The sequence below is a fragment of the Haliotis cracherodii genome, unplaced genomic scaffold (genome assembly GCF_022045235.1).
Source record: "Haliotis cracherodii isolate W230 unplaced genomic scaffold, xgHalCrac1.p SCAF_5, whole genome shotgun sequence".
Lineage (NCBI taxonomy): Eukaryota > Metazoa > Mollusca > Gastropoda > Lepetellida > Haliotidae > Haliotis > Haliotis cracherodii.
The window spans coordinates 29,174,269-29,189,785 of record NW_027266308.1 but is presented as its reverse complement, the minus strand read 5'-3'; the positions used below and the strand labels follow the sequence as shown (position 1 = coordinate 29,189,785).

Genomic DNA, 15,517 nt, shown 5'->3' with positions numbered 1-15,517 from the left:
AGGTTTAACGCCGCGTCCAGGATGATTGCACTAATAGCGACGTGCATTCACGTGTAAGTGTGTGGCTGCTTGTACCAGTCCGGACTAAATCCGATTTTATAGTGCTAGCCCACTGAGATACCATGCCACAATTTAACATGGCCACTCCACTTAGACTCAGTATACTTTCTCCAAGCCGACCAGTCCTTGTCCTAGCCCCTAAATGCCTGCTATTGCCATCGTGACGTAAAACATTAACTCACTCACCCTAAATGCCTGACAGGCAGGGTAACAACAAATACCATCTATTAACGTCTTTTGGTATGACGCGGCCGCTCTTCGGGTTGACGCTCTTCCACTAGATCACGGGGCAGTCCCGTTTTGTCTCAACATATAATTTGACGTATGTCTCCCAGCTACGGTTTTACGGCTATGTATGTATATATTATGGTTATATTTGGTTACAGCAACATGTACACGTGCCACAGCCGCTCGTCACATATTTCAAGAGAACTTGGCAAGTTCTAGAAAAGTTCATTACAACACTATGTTTACTATGATAGTAGAACCTTATTTTTAAATGAAAACTTACGTACGTAAGCTTAGAATAACGTATTCTCGATGTCGTTGTAGCTCACGTCATGTACTTACTGAAACCGGCAGATATGTAGGTAGGAGTTTTAAACTTTCATCAACGTGTGTGGATACATTTGATATCAAAAGGGTGGTATTCCATTTATAATCCAACATAATTCTTCCAACTTTTTCAGTTTGTAAAAGGTCATAAGCAGTGACGTGAGTGTAAAACATAATTGTCTCAAAGCATTGTAATGTAATTACAATCCAGCGATACCTCCAAGCTATATCTCCCGTGGAAGCCAATTTTGGATGAAAAATACGATTATTTCCTATAGGGTTAGAAATAACCGAGTTCATAAAAATCGTATGTGCACTAGTGCAAAGTTCCCTTTACACGCACCAGTGTATTGTTTCGGTCATACAGGCGGCATTGCTGACGTCATTCGAATCTTATTGTGACGTAAGGTTTGTATGACGTCAAACTAAAAACGACGCTGAAGATTGTTAACGTCATTCGACAATTGTTCTCTAGGTCATCATGATATCACACAACACAACCTAACGCATTGTTCTCTAAGTCACCATGGATCGCATAACACAACCTAATGTATTTACATGTAACACAATGTAATGTCGACATCATGTAACACAATGTAATGTCGACATCATGTAACACAATGTAATGTCGACAGCATATAACAATGTAATGTCGACATCATGTAACACAATGTAATGTCGACATCATGTAACACAATGTAATGTCGACATGATGTGATTCAATGTAATGTCGACATCATGGAACACAATGTAATGTCGACATCATGTAACACAATGTAATGTCGACATCATGTAACACAATGTAATGTCGACAGCATGTAACAATGTAATGTCGACATCATGTCACACAATATAATGTCGAAATCATGTGACACAATGTAATGTCGACAGCATGTAACACAATGTAATGTCGACATCATGTAACACAATGTAATGTCGACATCATGGAACACAATGTAATGTTGACATCATGTGACTCAATGTAATGTCGACAGCATGTAACACAATGTAATGTCGACATCATGTAACACAATGTAATGTCGACAGCATGTAACAATGTAATGTCGACATCATGTCACACAATATAATGTCGACATCATGTGACACAATGTAATGTCGACAGCATGTAACACAATGTAATGTCGACATCATGTAACACAATGTAATGTCGACATCATGTAACACAATATAATGTCGACATCATGGAAAACAATGTAATGTCGACACCATGTAAACAATGTAATGTTGACAAGGATCATAAGAATCAGTCTAGCGAAAGAAGTTGACCTGAAATGTATGTGGTCTTCTCCTGAACTACAATTGCAATACAGTGTGAACTTTTACACGTAGCCTGTATCATATGTTAACGTATCCCGCGGATGTGTTTGTAGGTAACTGAAATACACGTATATCACGTTTGGTGGTTAGGTCGACGTGTTGCGAACTGGAAACAGCTGCTGTTATCTCAGATAAGTGCAGCTGATCCTGTCACGTATCAAAATGCACTCTGTGTCAACGTGGGGGTGGGGGTTGTTGGCTCAGATTGAAGACGAATCCAAACTTCTTTAGTCGGTTATGACATATACAAAAACAATTAATAACAGAGATAAGTCCAGCGGTGATACTAACTCTAAGTCAAGTGCAGCAAGCAGGTATACCCTACTTGCGGCTGCACACACGGATGCCGTAGAAATATTAGATAACCTAACAGCGATACTGGCGGCAATGACGGCTGTTAAATGCATCTCAACACTGTACTGAAGTGAAAGTCCAGAAGGAACGCACGCACGCACGCACGCACACAAACACGCACAAACACAAACACAGAGACGCACATACATGCACACGCGCGCGTGTGTGTAGTTGATGAATTTGAAAGAAATTTTCATCCATATCAATTTGTCACTTCGATGGAATATCCCTTTAGTACGACAGATATGGATGTTTGTTTGACACAGAACAGTTCAGTCACTACTTAAAGACATATTATCAGGAAGTTTAATTTCAGTGAACAATACTCATCTGTTTCTAAATAAAGGCCAAAAAATAATTTTAAAATAATAATTATAATTTGCTATCTTAATTGTGTCCGAATGATGAACAAATTCTCCTAAATGTATTCAACAATAAAGTTTCAGTAACACTTGTGGCATGTTAATTTTTATGGATAACAACTTCTTTTAGTCTTTGGACGGTTTTTGTCACGACGTTTGAGGTCCTTTTTGCGCCTTCTTCTTGGTGAATGCACGGAGCAAAGGACAAAGCACTCTACAGACTCTCAGTTCTCAACCGAGAACACCCGAGCAACTCACAGCAAAATACACGCTGAGATGGAGCTGATGTCAATACGTTAATATACCCAAGCTTCTTCCAAGCGCGTAGCACCTTCGTTAACCTGGACATGATAATATAGAGGGATCCGCGAACGGGCTATCGCTGTGAGAAGCTTGGTTCAAGGGGCATAACTGTGTATGGACTATCTCTCAGATTCAATGTTTACAAAACATCCAGGTCACTGACTCATTTTTGTGCTGTCAAGTGGGGCTAACAACAGTCATCGGTCTAGTCAGGATAATAGACCTCCCTCCGTATTTCATTCGAAAACACTGTTATACAATAATACTTTGATGACAAGAGAGTAAGGTAGACACTAATCATGGCACATTTAATGAGAAGAGTTTCGCAATATCCAGCGCTTAAAGTTTGGCCGGGATGTGTTCGTTTCAGATCTACCGCGGAAGCAGGCTCGACAAGGTACGAATTCGCGTCTGCTAAACCCTTCAATGACATGCCTCACAAGAAAGGATATCCTATCATCAACCATATGCCGGAATATATTCGAAGGCCAGGGAAAGCACACGAGATAATCAGTTCCCGACATCAAGAACTTGGGCCAATTTTCCGAGAAAAGAATGGAGTGTACGACAGCGTGTTTATGACGGACGTGGAGGCTTTGGGCGACTTTCTCCGCCAAGAGGGGAAATATCCAATGCGGCCAAAGATCCAGGTCTGGGACCAGTACAGAAAGGATTCGGGGGAGGCAGATGGCGTGCTTACTGCGTATGTAGGATCATTTATTTTGCTTTGTTCTAATAAGCAAGGTACCTCGCAATATGTGGTCATAATTACTCAATCATATTTGTTCAAATGGTAATGACATTTGATATAGGCGTAGATAGACTTATTGTTGGACTCAAGACATAATTGGCGATAGTTTAAAGTTTGACTTCAATATATACACGTGCACAAAAGTTAAGCGCCACCCACCATGTTTGTGAGCTGTTACTTTTGGCACTTAATGATGACTATTATAACGAGATGTACGATTGTTATAAGCCGTATATGTAAACCTCATGTGATGCAAAAGTTGTCCCAAAGCAGGTTTATCTTGTGTTCCAAAAGAATATGAGCAGAATGGAATTTTACCGAAGACCAGAATTTGATGGATTAGAAAACATTGAATTTTTTTGGGTGTCATGTAACTGTCATGATATCAGCAAACCATATCAGGTGCCACATAGACACCCTAGGGAGTGCAGAGTCTATTGCTAGACAGAAACGTCAGTAACGTGTGTATGATCCACGGACATTGACCACAGCTTCAACCCTACGCCTCATACTCATTACAAGTCGTTGAATGCTTCTCTGAGGCAAACGGATCCATTCTTCATGAAGTGCGGCTTCAAGTCCAGCGGGATTTTGAACTGGGGGATCACGATGTCTGAATTTCCGGCCAAGAATGGCCCAGAGATGCTCAATCGGATCCGGACTACAGGCCGGCCAAGGAAGAGTGGCAATAGTTTCTTGACGCAAATAAGCCAAAACTGCCCGAGATCTGTGTGGTCAAGCATTGTCGTCCATGTAAACAGGTCTTGTCTGAAGAGGATGGTTGTCAAAATGAGGGACTGCCACTGGACGAAGAACGGCATCTTGGTTTTGTTTGCCATTCAGGATTCCACGAACTGTCACCAGCGGAAGTTTGCAGCCGCAGGAAACACAACCCCATATCATGACAGACCCCCCGCCACATGCTAAGGTCTTCTGGATGTTCCTTGGTGCAAAACGAGTGTTACGTTGCCCCCAAACACGTATTCGACCATCAACAGTTCGTAGCAGCATTCGACACTCGTCAGAACAATGGATCCTTCTCCAGTTGGCCAAGTTCCATCGACTACGGGCACGACACCATATCAGACGATTCCGCATGTGCCTCTCAGTCAGTTGAGGACGTTTTACTGGTCTTCTGGCGTTATAACCAGGCTGTCATAGTCGAGAGTCTCTGATGGGTAATCCACTGCAGTCTTAAGTCTGTTGAAGTGGCAAATGGATGTCGTCTGACTATCCTAAAAAGACGTCTATCCTCTCTGTTAGAGGTCTTTCTTGTCCTACCAGACCTATGCCTGTCATTGACATCATTGGTTTGACCATGTTTGACAATCAAACGAGTGATAACACTGTGATGACGACCCATTTGTCTTTCAATGGCCCTGCATGACATGCCAGCATTTTTCATGCCTATCACTTGCCATCTTTCAGCGTTCGTTAACTTTTTCCTCACCATGGCTGATTTTCAACCTCTATTGGAAGGGGAATCTCACACAGGAGGAAAATGCAACCACGTGTCTGAAACTTGAATTTCACTATTTATAGGGTAGGGGAACTGCAGCAACACGTAAAGCACGCTTTCCTTGTGGTGTCTGGACAAATTTGGGTTCATGAAACTATGGAAGCCTAATTCAGTCATACATCATAATTTCGTATTTCTGATTCCCACACGTGAAATCAAGAAACTATGAATATGGTGGCGCTTAAGTTTTGTGCATGTGTATATAAGTATCTTTTGACCTTGCTCCAAAATTCTTGCAAATTGTGAATTAACACATGTGTTTCGCGTTTTTCACCATATTTTAACTTTTGACTTGGAATTGACCTCACTAAACTATAGCGTTTTGACCATGTGCAAAATATCTCCCAGAGTGCAATTATGGCCCTGTAAACAACATGTCTTCCAAAGCACTGAGGATGCTGAACTTTTGGCAAGTATACGTTTCTTTTTATTATGACATCATATTTTGTTCAAATTTAGAGAATAATAATGTTAGGAATTTGACAGAAATCTTAGGAAATTAAAATGTCACAAACTTTCAATCTCAAGAACCACATACACACACACACACACACCCACCCCCCACCCCCCACCCCACCCGCACCCCACCCCCACCCCCACCCCCAACTTAATGATTAATGTCTAGATAATAAGGTACACACAAGCGACTTTATAGAAAAAATATATCGATAACAACAAATTAATGCAGACAAATATTTCATATTCTGGTGTGTGTGTATCATTGCATGTGTTCTTTGTTTAGTATTTAGTAACTTGTCCTAATTATCATGGTTACTTGTGCCGAAATTATTGTATATACATGCTTACAGCAGCTTTTATCAGGTTGCTATCTTTGGTAGCATTTTAAACTTACTGCATTACTGAAGCCGCCATAAAGCTTGAATATGTTGCATGCATCGCTAAACACCAAACAAACAACCTATGGGCCCTGTTCTACGGATGGTATCTTAATAAGCTTTCGACATTTGAAGTACTTATTAATAAGTTCCGTTGGTTTCATATGTATTAGTTACATATTTTTTCAAGGAGTCAATACATAAAATCCCTGGTTTTATATGAACTTCACAGAGATGGTCAGGAATGGCAGCGCATGCGCAGTGTGGTAGACAAGCCAATGATGAAGATCAAGACGGTTGAGAGCTACGCTGACAGTTTCAACATTGTAGCTGCCGAGTTTCTGGACAGATTGGCGAGCATCAGGGGCCCTGATGGGGTTGTGGAAAATATCGACGTGGAGCTCTTCAATTGGTCACTAGAATGTAAATAAGCGTTTCTTCACTACTTAACCAACGATGATCCCTGAGTTGACTGAATGAGTACTTCGCCTTTTTGTGTTTTGCATAGTAATGTGTAACAGCAACAGTAATAAGATTATTAAGCAGCTCTCGGTCATTCATTTCTTTTTACCGAGCTCACTATTAACTTTCAGCTATATGCACGCTACTGTACAACAAACGAATGGGGTGTTTAACTGACAACCGCAGCCCTGACAGTGAACAGTTTGTAAAGGCAGTTCGGTCTATGCTTGAGACGACCATTGAAATCGCAGTCTTTCCCCCATGGCTGGCCAAGATCATCCGACCATCCAAGTACAGGGAATTTACTCATTCCTGGGACACAATCTTCCGAGTTGGTAGGTGAAACATCTGGTATAGCTTGACACAGTATTAATGATATGAGAGGAATTGGGAATGATTGTTTGTTCGTTTGTTGTTTAACAGTCAGCAATATTCCAGCTCTATGACGGCGGTCTGTAAATAATGGAATCTGCACCAGACAATCCAGTGATAAACATCATAAGCATCGATCCACGCAATTGGGATACGATGACATGCATTAACCATGTCAGCGCGGCTGACCACACGATCCTGTTAGTCGCCTTTTACGACGAGCATAGTCGCCTTTTACGGCAAGCATAGTCGCATTTTACGGCAAGCTTAGGTTGCTGAAGACCTATTCTAAGCCGGATCTCCACGGGTCAAAAATTCAAAATGTACTTATTGAACTATTTGATAGGCAGACAGAGAAATCTTTTGTAGATATGTGCAGATATGCTTACTCTAATGTCATAATAGCTGGGTCTACAGGTGGCACAGTCGTTTAAGGCGCCGCGATTCGCTGTACAGAGTTGCGTCCCTTGGGCACGCCAGAAACCTATGATTGTGGGTTCGAATCCCGGTTCACCCCGATGTTTCTAGGTTTGTCAGCACCATACCCGTGCTCGCGGGTTTCACAGAAGTGAGACCAGCATCACTTCGGGCTTTCTTCCCACATTAACCTGACATGCCGTGATATAACTGGAATACTGTTAAAAACGGCGTTAAACCCAGCTCTCACTCACTCACGCTTTAAACCGCTACGCGATCCCACAGTAACGCTGTTCAATTTGTTTCCTACACTTGATAGAATGCACTAAATGTGCTTACCGTTTAGGATCGAAACACATTCCAAAACATGTTTTGTATGTGTTAACATTCTTAACACATATTTTACACTGTGGTTTAAGTTGTGAATTATCCTAATTTAATAAGTACTATTTACTAATCTTAAGCATATTCGTGCCATCTACCAGGCAGGCTCGTAAATTTGTTGTCTACTAACCTTCTGGCTGATGTGACTAATTATGTTAGTAGAATTCACTAGACCTTTTCTGAGCGTGCCTATCTTGTCACTACTCGCATAGTCCTTGGGTGGAGGGGTAGCCAGTTCTATTCCCCACTGGGTACAGTGTGTGAAGAACATGTCTGGTGTCCCCGGCATAATAATAATGCTGGAATATTACTAAAAGCGGCGTAAAACCATACTCACTATAGTCCTACTAAGCGTATGTATGTTACTGTGGTACAACATGTGTTCCAGCCCGACAGTGTGTGGACGAAGCTATGGTTAAACTGAAGTCAAAGACCGTGGACCAGGAGGAGGTTGGCTTTCTGGAGTACCTGCTTCTGAAGGACACAATTTCCACTAAAGAAATCTACGCCAACGTCACGGAGTTAAATACTGGGGCCGTCGACACGGTCAGTTATACATTTTACTGTTCAAAGATTTCCATATCGCGACTAAGCCGGATATAATCATATGTTAGACCGCCTCCGTTGTCTAATGGTAGAGCGTCCGCCCGGAGAGCGGAAGGTCCGGGGTTCGATCCCCGACCGCGTCATACCAAAAGACGTTAAAAGATGGTACTTGTTGTTACCCTGTCTGGCGCTCGGCATTAAGGGGCTAAAACAAGAACTGATCGGCTCGGAGTCAATGTACTGTGTTTGAGTGGGTATTCAAATGTAACTGCAGCATGATATATCAGTGTGCTAGCACTATAAATCGGTATCAGTCCGGACTAGTACAAGCAGCCACAGACACACACACACTCGCGGGTATGTCGAACCCCGGACATTCCGCTCTCCGGGCGGACGCTCTTCCACTAGACCACGGAGGCGGTCGAATGTGCCTCTGAATCTGAACCCCCTCGTGTGACCTGACTCAGTTGCGTATGACAGGACTGTCTTCACATGGACTGTTGCTCGTTACCTGCCTTCTGACATTGTTTCATCCATGGAAGTATATTTGTTATCCAATTCTCTTTGGCACGGCGACTTTTGCGTGTGATTATATTTTCCCCCTCATTTTTATACTTCATCTGTTCACGATTGTTCGCTGAATAATGTGTGTCATCCTTTACAGACGTCAAACACTATCCAGTTCATCCTGTATGAGATCGCCAAGAACCCGGATGTTCAAAAGAAGCTGAGGGAGGAGCTAGAGCTGTCGGTGCCCCACGTGGAAATGCCCACCCCCGCACATCTAAGGTCCATGCCCTACCTGAAGGCAGTTATCAAGGAAACGCTCAGGTATTGTTAACCAAGGTGTCGTGGCATAATTCCAGATGAGAACATAACTTTTTAAGTTAACACAAGTTCATATTTTCCTTCAGAAAGAAAAAAATAAGTGAAAATGTCATTTTTAGGTTGTACCCTGTTGGGAGCTTCGTCGGTCGAGTGGTCCCGGATGATATCGTTGTCATGGGATACCAGGTGCCAAAAGGGGTAGGTGCACATCCGGAACATAACACTTTGACGAAACTATTGTCATACAAGAGTTACCTCCTCGCCTCCCTTTATCGTAAGTGTCTAGCCCGTACACAAACTGTTGACTTTCTTTTCACAATAGTCAAACAAGGCAAAATAATGACAGATGGTCATTTATGGAATTAATATCGCATCTTGACCTTTGACGTTTTATTACTTGACCAGCGTGTAATCTTTCGCTTCCAACAGCAATCTGATAGATTTCAAGAATATGTTTTGTTGAGGTTGATTTTGTATATTATCTTAGCTAAATGTATCATTCAGAATTTTTGAAATACTTCCTATCACATTTGTACAAAGTTTTAAGGGGCTAAAACAAGGACTGGTCGGCTCGGAGGCATGGTATCTCAGTGAGCTAGCACTATAAATCGGCATCAGTTCAGACTAGTACAAGCAGCCAAACACACACACGTGCATGCACGTCTCTATAATGCAATAATCTTGGTCGCCTATTTCTCCTCACCTAGTTTCAATAATGCAACTTACATATCCCGACAGTATAAGATGTAAAATTTAGTTCGGATGACGCGACCAGTGATCGGTGATATGGGTATAGAGACAAACATACAAGTTTTTACGGCCGAAGATCGATATTTCATGTTTCAGAAAATGATAGCGTCGTCGTTATATGTCACTGGTCGACTTCCGTCAATGTACGATGACCCCTTGACCTTCCGCCCTGAACGCTGGATGAGAGAATCAAGAAAGGACGGTGAGAAACCTTCGGCATTCTCACATCTTCCGTTTGGCTTCGGACCAAGAATGTGTATAGGTGAGTGTGAATATGTGTCAAGTTAATGTTACGGGCCATTGCTATTATGAAGCGATTCCTAATCTCCGAGATTTATTGTATAAAGTATGTGTTGAATGTCATTTGAAGAAATATACCGAGTTATATGCGAAATACAAATGTATATTCTTGATGACATTAATGTAGTTTTCAGAAGGTAGCAACGTGCATGCACGTGTGAATGTATGTATGTATGTATGTATGTATGTATGTATGTATGTGTGCATGCGTGCATGCGTTCGTGTACTAGTCACGATAAATGTCAGTTTTATAGTGCCAGCCAAAGGATACACGATGCCGAAGTTCGCCCCGATTATGTTTCTAGGTTTGTCAGCACGATACCCGTGCTCGTGGGTTTCAACGAAGTAGTAAACGTCTGAGACCTACATCACTTCGACCTTTCCTCCCACATTAAGCTGACACGCCGTGATATAACTGGTATACTGTTAAAAGCGCCGTTAAGCCCAACTCGTTCACTATTGTTTTAGAAATAAAGTTTGCTGTACCTCCATGTGTAGTGTAATATAGTCTTGCTCTGAACTATTGTAGTTAAAGCACGAGGACGCTTGCGTCCTTTGACGTTATAATATAGTTCAGAGCAAAACTATACTTAATTACACTCCACATGGGAGGAGAGCAAACTTTATTACTTTTCTAAAATGCCGTATTTAAGACTAACCTTTTGTATCTTTGGAGCTGGGTTTAAAGGTCCGCCTACTTGCCTGCACCCTGACGTTAAGCGACATTATATTTTTAAAAAAAATACAACACCACTAAAATGGTTAGTTTAATATTTTAATATGCCATATTTCATTATCCGTGTGGTTAGCTATAAAGCCACGCAGCAATAAGTAGGATCCTTTTATTTTTGTTTTTGTATTAGTTTGCTTCAGTTTAAATACGTGACTCGAAACATTCCACGAGTGTATTGTAGGGCCGAGCTAACACAATACAAAGCAAGTTAACAAAAAGTTCGGTGTCGCTGGTTACTGTGAGTAGAGGTGTCATACAAGTTGCTACTTTGTGTCCACCACTAATGTTAGCACACTGCAGTAACTGCAAATACTGTGCTTACCGAGCTGGTTGCGCAACTTGATACGGTAACCGACGTGAATATGGCGTGATATGGCGTCGCCGTGTGACGAACATGATGGAGGAAGAGTAACAGGGGACGTTTTATTTTACTGTTAAATTGCCGTAGGCTGAGCTACAGGTGTACATGTGGTTAAAAAACGTTTCAAAGATTGCTCATTCCCTTGTCCAGAGAGACATACATAATGCCTAGGGCACCAACGCCCGCCTCGGACAATATTTGTGACTGCTGTGACACGGACATAACGGTATTTTGAACAGCGCCATGACGTCAGTCAGACGTAACTCAATAAATGTACTTCATCGGAGGATATAAGATAGCTACGCGATAAATCGCAGAGTGAGTGAGTATGGTTTTACGCCGCTTTTAGCAATATTCCAGCAATGTCACGGCGGGGGACACCAGAATTGGGCTTCACACATTGTAGCCATGTCGGAAATCGAACGCGGGTCTTTGGCGTGACGAGCGAACGCTTTAACCACTAGGCTACCCGGTCGCCCCATAAATCGCAGAGAGCAATGAAGAACGAAGCGCGGTTTATGCCCCTATGGTTTATTTTAATGTGCGCTCGCAACGTGATGACGTCATACATTGGACGACGTTATTTTTGAGAGGGAAGTGTCCGGTGAGTTGTTCTCCGTAGGTGTAGCTCGGGCACGCAGATAAACGCAGTGGCCGAACGATCACATCCAAAAGTTTATTCTCCCTGCAGTGTTTTATTGTACGATAAACAACTGCCACTCTCGTCTTAAATAAAGTACAGTCAGCTCCTTTGATCTTTAGGCGAAGCATCTTAGAATAATGTTACGAGGTATGCTGCTTATCGTAGCTTGATATTTGGTGTTTAGGTCGACGTGTCGCGGAACTGGAAATACAGCTGTTAATTTCTCAGGTGAGTAATAGTTTTTTGTACGTTAGTATATGTGTCGTACGAAACTATGTGTTATGTATGTACACACTTAATACTTAAGATCTCTGTGATGATTCCGGGTAAGAATTGGTCTTCAGCAACCCCTGCAAGTCGCATGAGGCGACTTAATAGGATCGGGTGGTCAGGCTCGTATTCCAATTGCGTAGATCGATGCTCATGATATTAATGACTGGATTGTCTGGCACTGGCTCGATTATTTACAGTCCACCGTCATAAACCAGGAACATTGCTAAGTGCGGCGTAAAACAACAAATAAACAAACCAATGTTTTGAAGAGTTAATGTTTTTGGTTTTGTTTTTTTGTGTAACGCCGCACTCAGCAATATTCCAGCTATATGAGTGAGTGAGTATGGTTTTACGCCGCTTTTAGCAATATTCCAGCAATATCACGGCGGGGGACACCAGAAATGGGCATCACACATTGTACCCATGTCGGGAATCGAACCCGGGTCTTCGGCGTGACGAGCGAACGCTTTAACCACTAGGCTACCCGACCGCCCCCCACCTATATGACGGCGGTCTGTAAATTATCGAGTCTGGACCAGACAATCCACATGTTTCATGTCAAAATGCGCATTATTTCATATACATGTACATGGTGTTTCAAATCAAGTGTTTTTACACTTTTGAAAGCTATATTCCAGGTTAGATTAGGAGTGGATCCAAACGACATGACACACTTAGCGGGAGGTCATTTGTCACAACGACGTACCCAGTGTGAGGTCAAAGGGTCACAACGACATGACATACTCGGTGGGAGGTCATAGGGTCACGAGATGACGTACTCAGTGGGAGGTCATAGGATCACAACGAGATGACGTACTCAGTAGGAGGTCATAGGGTCACAACGAGATGACGTACTCAGTAGGTCATAGGGTCACAACGAGATGACGTACTCGGAGGTCATAGGTCACAACGAGATGACGTACTCAGAAGGAGGTCACAGGGTCACAACGAGATGGCGTACTCAGTTGGAGGTCATAAGGTCACAACGAGATAACGTACTAAGTGGGAGGTCACTGCGTTTATAGTCCTTGCCCACAATGCCGCAGTTTAGCATGGATACCCCACTCAAAGCCGACCAGTTTTTTATCCCCTTATTCCCGAGCGGCAGGCAGGGTAACAGCAAGTACCTTCTTTTAACGTCTTTTGGTTTGACGCGGACCACCAAACTTCAACTCTCCGGGCAGACGCTCTCTCCTCTAGACAAGTGAGATCACAGGACAGAAACCCTGTATGTTTTTACTTTGAGCCTCTTGGCGAATAGGGGCGGTCGGGTAGCCTAGTGGTTAAAGCGTTTGCTCGTCACGCTGAAGACCCGGGTTCAATTCCCGACATGGGTACAATGTGTGAAGCCCATTTCTGGTGTCCCCCGCCGCGATATTGCTGGAATATTGCTAAAAGCGGCGTAAAACCATACTCACTCACTCACTCACTCAATCACTCACTCACTCACTCACTCACTCACTCTTGGGGAATATGATTTTAATTTGTTATAAAAGTCAACATTAATCTAAAATATTATTCGGTGAGCTACAGAGCTCATGGATCTACCTATTTTGTTTCGTCAGATGTTACAGAGATTTGATCTGGTGCAATGCAACCAGCCTCCGCCCGACCTGCTCCAGTTTGTGGTGACCAGACCAAAGGATCCTGTCAAGGTGAAACTCGTGGACAGACAACCTGAGACAGCCTGATGACGTGGAGTGACCTACGTCACAGCGAAACAACATGACAATGGGGTCAATGAAATAAGAATATGATCACATGACCAGAAGATTCATCAAATAACATTGTGATTTGGAGCCCATGTTTCCATGACAAATCCAGGATTCATGTATCTGGACTTCCCAAATCATTCTAGACATAAGTTGGCCTCCTTTTTCTATTTATTCTCTCTGGTTAAAGCGTTCGCTCGTCATGTCGAAGACACGGGTTCGATTCCCGACATGGGTGCATTCAATTTGTGTGAAGCCCATTTCTGGTGTCCCCCGCCGTGATATTGCTGGAATATTGCTAAAAGCGGCGTAAAACCATACTCACTCACTCTTAGTTTGACACGCTGATAAACCTAGTCCATAGTTATATATATATTACTAGTTCATGAACATGCAACTAAACTGCTCTCACCTATTATCAGATTGTAGCAAGGTAACGCCAGTCTGGCTAGAGCTTCAAAGTTAGCTTCAAGATAGAAGTGAATGAAGACTTATTTTTTCCAGGCAGCAACTTCTTCATGGTCCTTGTCACAGAAATAACAACCCCAAAACAGTAATTCAAATTACCATATTCAAGTATAAATCCACTTACTCTAAACCAACTTTCCGGTCTTGCGAACTCTACAAATACCGTGTCCTGACAAAATGTTCAACCATCTTTAGTTCCAGAATTGACTACTTTTATAATTCAGGTCATTGTGTCAATATATATTACTTTCTAATGCCCTTTGTAATCTTGGTTTCATTTTTGCTATTTACATGTCAAATGTAACCATGTGCACCCTGTAAAAAAATGCAACAAAAATAAAGAAAATACAAATAATTTGAAATATATACAAGAATGGCATGTGCACGTCTCTTACATTTTTTATTTCAAAATCTTGAACTTAAGAAGGAATCTTTTCAAGTGTATTTATGTTCGACGTTTCTTGAGATTTTTGATTATTTTTGTATATCATTATAGAGGTTTCAGTTGGTCTCGGTGTTTCTGATAGGACATACTATGATTTTCACGGATGTTTTAGAGTGACTGGAACTGTTAATATGTTGTTGACAAACGTTGTGTGAATGTCATATGCATATATCCTATTATCCTATATGTATGTATAAAATAAACCTACACACAATAGAATCAGTTTGTTGGAGTGTGTCGACGTTTTGCATACAAACAAGGCCATCTCGTTGCCAGTTCCTCACCAACGGGTGGCCAAGTCGTCTAAGGCGCCGCGATTCGCTGTGCAGAGTTGCGTCCCTTGGGCACGCCAGAAACCTATGATTGTTGGTTCGAATCCCGCTCACCTCGATTATGTTTCAAGGCTTGTCAGCAGCAAGTGGTAAACGTCTGAGACCTGCATCACTTCGGGCGTTCCTCCCACATTAAGCTGACACGCCGTCATATAACTGGAATATGTTTTGTTTCAGAAAAATGTCGCCGTACCAAGCAATACTAGTACTCCCACCCTGTCCACCTTCCACTGGCATTAACTTAATCATTGAACTATGATTTACTTTATGTTGAAGGATACGCGTATGTAAGCTGCTCGTATCAAGATGTGTTTGAGATGGGAAAGATTGGATAAATTTATGATTAACTGTACTTGTAGCATTTAATCACAATCATCGATACTGTGCCTAATGCAGTGACATTGATTTTAACA

The 15,517-nt window shown here is 42.2% G+C and overlaps 1 protein-coding gene across 1 annotated transcript; it reads left to right on the top strand.

Annotated features, from left to right (window-relative positions):
- Positions 1-3,115: 3,115 nt before the first annotated feature.
- On the top strand, positions 3,116-14,980 carry LOC139442643 (1,25-dihydroxyvitamin D(3) 24-hydroxylase, mitochondrial-like). The gene is made up of 9 exons (XM_071223501.1): positions 3,116-3,675; positions 6,311-6,501; positions 6,672-6,875; positions 8,102-8,259; positions 8,924-9,090; positions 9,207-9,285; positions 9,934-10,099; positions 12,059-12,102; positions 13,713-14,980. Exons 1-9 carry the CDS (start codon positions 3,272-3,274, stop codon positions 13,836-13,838), a joined length of 1,539 nt encoding a protein of 512 aa, XP_071079602.1. The 5' UTR covers positions 3,116-3,271; the 3' UTR covers positions 13,839-14,980.
- Positions 14,981-15,517: the final 537 nt, after the last annotated feature.